This window comes from Neophocaena asiaeorientalis, unplaced genomic scaffold, assembly GCF_003031525.2.
Source record: "Neophocaena asiaeorientalis asiaeorientalis breed wild unplaced genomic scaffold, Neophocaena_asiaeorientalis_V1.1 scaffold504, whole genome shotgun sequence".
Lineage (NCBI taxonomy): Eukaryota > Metazoa > Chordata > Mammalia > Artiodactyla > Phocoenidae > Neophocaena > Neophocaena asiaeorientalis.
In genome coordinates, this window is record NW_020174438.1 from 7,596,680 (window position 1) to 7,603,426 (window position 6,747).

At 48.4% G+C, this 6,747-nt stretch overlaps 1 protein-coding gene across 1 annotated transcript in view; it reads left to right on the top strand.

Annotated features, from left to right (window-relative positions):
* The window catches only part of HPX (hemopexin), a 9,292-nt gene extending 7,193 nt beyond the window's left edge, over positions 1-2,099 (top strand). Inside the window, exons 8-10 of the mRNA XM_024757075.1 lie at positions 1,168-1,298; positions 1,379-1,541; positions 1,678-2,099. Coding sequence (XP_024612843.1) covers positions 1,168-1,298; positions 1,379-1,541; positions 1,678-1,937 — 554 coding nt within the window. The 3' untranslated portion in view covers positions 1,938-2,099. The remainder of the gene's footprint in view (positions 1-1,167; positions 1,299-1,378; positions 1,542-1,677) is intronic.
* Positions 2,100-6,747: the final 4,648 nt, after the last annotated feature.

Below are 6,747 nucleotides of genomic sequence, written 5' to 3' on the forward strand. Positions count from 1 at the left end.
GCAGTGAGAGGCCCTTTCACCGAAAAAAAAAAAAAAAAAAAAAAGAATGACTTGGCTTTTAGGGACTGGGAAACTAGGTGACTGGCGGTCTCTTTTTCTAAAATTGGGAAAGACTAGGGAAGGAGATGTGTGTGTGTGTGTGTGTGTGTGTGTGTGTGTGTGTGTAGTGTTTGGTGGGGGCAGAAATAAGTTTGGACACATTAGGGTTTTGGTATCTAATGGTGCCAAATGGACAGGTCAGGTAGGCAGCTGAGTTTGCGCCTGACACTCAAAGAAGCAGTCCATCAGATCCAAAGGGAACAGATCAAAAGTCATCAGTATATAGGTGGTGTTTAAAGCCCTGGACTAGGTGAAATCACCAAGAGAGTGAGTATAGATAGAGCAGAGGTCCAAACTGGGGATTCCAATAATAGATATCAGGCTGAAGAGGAGTCAGAAAGTTAAGAAGAACCCTGGAAGAGTCTGGAATCACAGAGCCAAGATCCAAAAAAGATATTTAAAGAAGGGACCTGTGAGCAGTCAAATGCCACTGAGAGGTAGAGTAAGATGTAGACATTAGATTTGGCAAGTTGGAGGATACTAGTGACCTTGAAAAGAGAAATCTCAATGGCAAAGGGAAACAGGAATGTAAGTGAAGTGGGCTGAGGAAGAAAAGGTAAATAAGAGTTTAGACAATTCCTCTAATAAGTTGTTATGAAAAGGGGAGAGGAAAATTAGGGTGCTGGTCTGGCTACTCCCTCCGTCTCCTACCATCTCAAGGGATTAGAGAACACAGCCAGCGTGAGAACGCCCAGGGGAAGCTTGCTGCCGTGCTTCCCTTTGAACTCCTGGCCACTGTCTCACTGTAGCATCTCTGCACACAGACATCTGAGATGCATAAGGAGACCCCACTGAACCCCATGACGGACGTTGGCCTTACCTGGCAACTTGGCCACTGTTCTCCAAGCTCGCCCTTCCATCAGGCCCCCACTGACTCCGATTCCAATTAGGTCACAATGTCCAACTTTGCCAACCAAGTCTTCCTCAGCTCCTCACATGGCCTCTTCCCTCTTGGCCTCTGGATGCATTCTTTCCTCCCTCTCGAGACTCACCCCTGCCTCTGTCACTTGCCTCTTCACTGCCTGGCCTTTTACTACCAGTACTAGAGGTACCTCTGCTACCCCACAGGATCCCACTACTGGCGTCTGGACATCAGCCAGGACGGGTGGCATAGCTGGCCCATTGAGCATCTGTGGCCCCATGGTCCTTCAGCAGTGGATACTGCCTTTTCCTGGGATGATAAGCTCTATCTGATCCAGGTGTGTGTTGGGAGTGACGCATGAGGTGGAGACTGGGAAAATACCCAGCTCTGTGCTGACTAATGTCCTTTGTCCTCCAGGGCACCCAGGTATATATCTTCCTGACAAAGGGAGGCTATATCCTAGTAGATGGTTATCCAAAGCGGCTGGAGAAGGAATTCGGGAGCCCTCATGGGATCAACCTTGATACTGTGGATGCAGCCTTTACCTGTCCTGGGTCTTCTCACCTCCACGTCATGGCAGGTGAGGGGTGTCGGGTGCTGAGGGGGGGCCTGTTCTGCTACTTCTCCGTGGCACAGATCCCCGTCATGGCGTGAGAAGAGCCAGGTCAGGATCCCCATGATGTGGAAGCCATGTTATGTCCGGTGTTTCTTCCCAGGACGGCAGCTGTGGTGGCTGGACCTGAAGTTAGGAGCTCAAGCCACGTGGACAGAGCTTCCTTGGCCCCATGAAAAGGTTGACGCGGCCCTGTGTACGGAAAAGTCTCTGGGCCCCAGCTCGTGTTCCGCCAATGGTCTCGGCTTGTACCTCGTCCAAGGCCCCAATTTGTACTGCTACAGAGACGTGGAGAAATTGAATGTGGCCAAGGCCCTTCCCCAGCCCCAGAAAGTAAACAGCCTCCTGGGTTGCCCTCACTGACAGCGCTGCTGATGTGAGGCTGGCCCAGCTCCTTCTCCTGGTTTTCCTTACAATAAAGCCAGAGTGCTCCCTCGCTTGAATCAAAGGGCCCTGGTTGTGGAACAATCTCACTTCTTTCTTTGAGTTGAGAAGCTCGTAACCTCTCTTTTGAGGTTCTTAAATAGGCTGTGGGAGACAAGGGAGCGGAGGGCTCAGGGACAGACCTCATTTCTGCACAGGTGATTCCTGAACCCCGGTCATAAACTGACTTCTTCCAGACTACTGAGACAGAGAGGGAAACAGAGGAACAAAAGTAGAGAAAGGAAGCCCTGTGTCTACCCAGCACGTAAGAGGCAGAGCAGGGACTCTGCCCCCACCTGCTAATAACTGACCACAGCTTGGCCCCAGGACATTGGGAAAATAGGGCTGGAGGCGGCTACGTTTGTGCAAAGTGGGTTGGCTTGGTGCTGCCACGGAGGGCTGCGGGGGCCCTCAAATTGTAGGTCCAGGGGGTTCAGGGAGCATCACTCCAGAAGACAAGTCTTTGGTTGCTATGAGTTAGGCATAACAAGTGGAATGAAAACAGAGTGTTTTCACTCACCTGAGGCAAGCTGGGGAAAGGGGAGAAAGCCTGATTCGGGGAGGTGGCACCATGAAACACATTTGCAAAATGTCACACAGCCCTTGGGGGGTCCTGCTGGCTAAGTCCCCTGGGTGTCTGCACCATCTAGGCCAGCAAATGTCGTCTGGGTGGAGGTTGCAGTGGTTTGTTCTTTTCAGGTCATAAGCTGACCGAGGCTTTAGGCTCCAGACTTACTGACAACCATTTGACTGGGGATTGGCCTGGACTATAGACAACTGGGTCTCAGGTGAGACCCTTTTCCTCCTCTACGTTTCCAACCCAGCTGAGCTTGAAAGTTTGTTTGTTTTAGGCTCAAAAAAATAGCCTCAGACTCTAGCAGAGGGCCCTCATTCTGAGCTTCCATATCTTAGCCTCAGTGACTTCTTCCATAAAATGGGTATAATACTAGACACCTCCCAGTGACAATGAGTATGGATGGACTCAACCCATCTCTTGGATTCACTCCGGAAGGGGCCTGAAAGGATACCCACACTCTGGCCCATGGCCTCTCCTGGTTTAGGGTCAGCCCCTCCTGACCTGGTGGCCTCCTGCTCTTTCATGGGTAGAAGAGTAGATGGACAAGCTTTGCACTGGGAGGCCAGGCCATAGCGTGGCTCCCAATAGGCACCAGGCCCCTGCGGTTCAGTTGAATTGCCTGAGGTTCCTTGCCCAGCCTCAACAGCTAGGAAGGGAAGCAGGGGATGAACCTGGGCCCCTTAGATCAGGGTCCACCCAGCACTTGCGGTTGGCTGGGGCTGGGAACTAAGGTAGGGGCCAGGCACCAGGGCTGTGGGGTCCACTTCCAAGGAGTGTCTTGAGCTTTCTTTTCCAACCTGGAAGATGTCTGGATGGTTCTCCTCATGGGATGGCTGCTCCTCCTTCAGTCTGAGGGGTGAGAACAAGGCCAGAGTCTCAGTTCTGGGCCTTATTCAGTCCATGTGTCACCTATGGGGCCATCCCTGCACCATGTCAGGGAGGCTGGAGGTGTCTAAACAGTTATCCAGCAACTCTGCTGGATACTCAAGGTCAACTTCCTCCTCTCTGTTGAGAAAGGAGAACTTAAGTCTCCTCTTTCTTCTCTTCTCCCATCTGCTCTGTTGCAGGGAAGCCTCTAGCTTGTGTCCAAGGACTCCCAGAAAAGGTCCAACTCATGCTTCTTCCATCCATGCATTTAGTACCTCCTATGTTCAGGGCAGTGCATTTGATGCTGTGGACCATGTCTTCCTCCTTGAGTCTTTCCTCTCTTGGATTTCCTCCACGACATTACTCTCTCCTGATCGTCTCTTACTCTCTGTTTCTTCTCAGCTTTCCTCTTGCCCTTCTTTTCCTCTGCTGGCTTGCCAAATGCTGGCATTCCCAGAGTTCAGTCCTCCATCCTTTTCTTTTCTCATCCTATATGCTCTTCCTGGGAATGTATTAGAACAATGCTGTTGAAGAAGGGTGTTGAGGAAGTCCTTGCCAGGACTAGCAACTGACTGATGAATTCCACTGCGATATAATATGGAGGAAGATTCTACTCCTTTGGACTTCCCAAATGATAACAACCACCCTGAAGAAAGAGGGTTTATTGGATCAACTACAAGAAAAATCACAATATCAAAGCAATATTTACATGTAGTGGTAGAAAAGGCTGCCTTTGCTCCAAAAGCGTCTTTGCCGCTAATTGAGTTGTAAGCTCTATTCTTCCCTACAGGTGATTCGGGCGCCAACTGCCTGGTAATGCAGTTGTCCACCAGGCTGATCTAGCAAACCAAATAGCATAAAGCCAGTACTCTTGGTTAATGACTCTGGATGGATTTGCTTCTAATTCAAGTTTTTCCTGATGGGTCCAAGGTAATCATTTTAAAAGTTTGCTGCCTCAGAGGGACCCACATTGGTCAAAACCACACATAGCATCCGAGGTGGCTCATAGGCTATTGGTTGCTCTAGAGAGCATCAGAAGGGGGATGTGATACAATAGAGAAGGGATGGATGAAGGGCACAGGTGGACTCCCCACGGATCAGGAGGCTTTGCAGACCTAGGAGATCAGGGATTCAGGAAGATGGTGTGTGGGTCACACTGCACTGTGTGTGAACTACACACTTTACTTTTTTCATCTTAGCTAAGTAGACTCCTCTCCCCATCCTGACCATCCTATCTGCAAACCTCTGATTACCTGAAGAGACTTCCCTGGATACTGAAGCCATTCTGTTCAATGGGACTGGCAAGACAAGTATTCTGATGGGCTGCTTGTAAATGAGTGATATTTCTGGATTCTTTTCATTTGCTCAAGCAGAAATCCGGAAGTCATCCTTCCCTTTATACTACCGTAGCCAATCAATCAACTGATCACCAGTTTTTGTGAATTCTACCTCCTGAACATTTATTAAACCTATGCAATTTTTTCCATCCCTACTCCCACCACTATAGTCATCTCCTACCTAGCCTGTATCAATTGCTTTCTAACTCGTCCCCACCCTGCCAGTTTTGCTCTCCTCCTATCTATCCTCCACTTAGCAGCCAGAAGTGATCTAAAATGCAAGGGTGAACATGCCCCTCCCCTGCCTCAAACTCTATGTTGATTTTCCATTGCCCTTAAAATAAAGTCCAAAACCCTAAGCCTAACATACAAGGCCCTCCTTGATTTGGTACCTGTCCACCTTTCCACCTCACCTTATGCCATTCTTCTCCACACCCATACCGGCCACCCATTATTGGACTTCCCCTTTGACTTGGAATCATTTTCTCTTCTTTTGGATAACCTCTATCTCCTTCACCCCTTCCCTTCACGTAAGTGCCCTTCCATATGAAAGCCTTCCCAAACCTCCCCAGACCAAATTTAGTCCATTCACATAGCATCATGTACATCTTCAAAATACTCATCACATTTCTAATATGTTTAATATCTCTTTCCCTTGTTATTCAAGCTCCCTGAGGGCAAGGACTCAATATTGTTTCTTTACAAGTTCCTAGCACCAAGGACAGTGCCTCCCACATGATAATGATTTGTTGAGAGAGAATGATCAAATGAATGAGGACACCTTTCTTCTTCTGGGTAACTCTTACTCACCTTTCAAGGACAAAGGTCACATGTTATACCCTCCAGGTTGGGTGACAGTCAAATCTGATTCATCTTTGGGTCCCTAGGACTTAGCTTGGGACTTGGTACATGATTCATATATCATAGAAGCTTGTCAATTCATAATAAATTCTTGTCCAGGAGCTGATAATGTTTGAAGCTGAATGATGGGTATATGAGGGTTCATGATACTGTTCTGTCTCCTTATGTTATATATATTTGAAATTTTCCATAACAGAGAGTTAAAACATTTATATTCACCTCAAATCAAGTGAAAGTGTAGTCAAAGATGACCTTGAGGCTCCTGGCTTAGGCAAGCAGTAGATGGTGGTACCACTCACTGGGATGGATAAAGTGGAGCTGCATCCAGTCGTGTGTGTGTGTGTGTGTGTGAGTGTGTGTGTGTATGAGTGTGTGTGTGTTCGTGTTCATGCACACATGCACTGGGGAGGGTTTTTTTTCACCCCAGTGAAACTTCTTAGAAGGCCAATAAAGGGGGTGAGACAATGAATTTAGATTTGGACATTTTTAGTTTTAGGTACCTTGAGGGCATCTTGAGTCAGTTGCTCAGTACTTAGTAGTTACAATAAATTAAATCGTCTGCCTTAGAGGAATGAGCCAGGAGAGGGTTTCTGGATGGTAATATTCCCCCTCACTACCTTTGAAAGCCTCTTGTGCCACTGACCTGACCGCTGGGAACTATCTCACTATCCAGGGAGTCTGTGCAATATTGGGGCCCATCATTCCTTCCTTCACACTTTTCATCCACATTCCCCCTTCTTCCTTCCCTCCTGTGAATTTCCACCAGGGAGCGATTCATTCTTCACATCTGCAAGGCCTTGGTGTCACAGTTTCATGTTCAGCAGCAGTGGCAGGGAGTTAAGAAACATCTGGGTTCCAGTTTGTTTCCCCCACTTACCTGTGACTGCAGGCAAGTCGTTTTACCTTTCTGAACCTCAGCATCTGCCTCTGAAAACTGAGGATGATCATAGTGGCGACTTCACAGGGCTGATGTGAGGACGAACGCATATAGCGGGTTTAACACAGGGCCCGGCACCGTGTAAGCGGCCACTAAATAAGAGCTATTATTATCACCAACGCTGTGCCCTCATCGCTTCTCCACCAGGACGTCACGGAGTGTTGCCGCAAG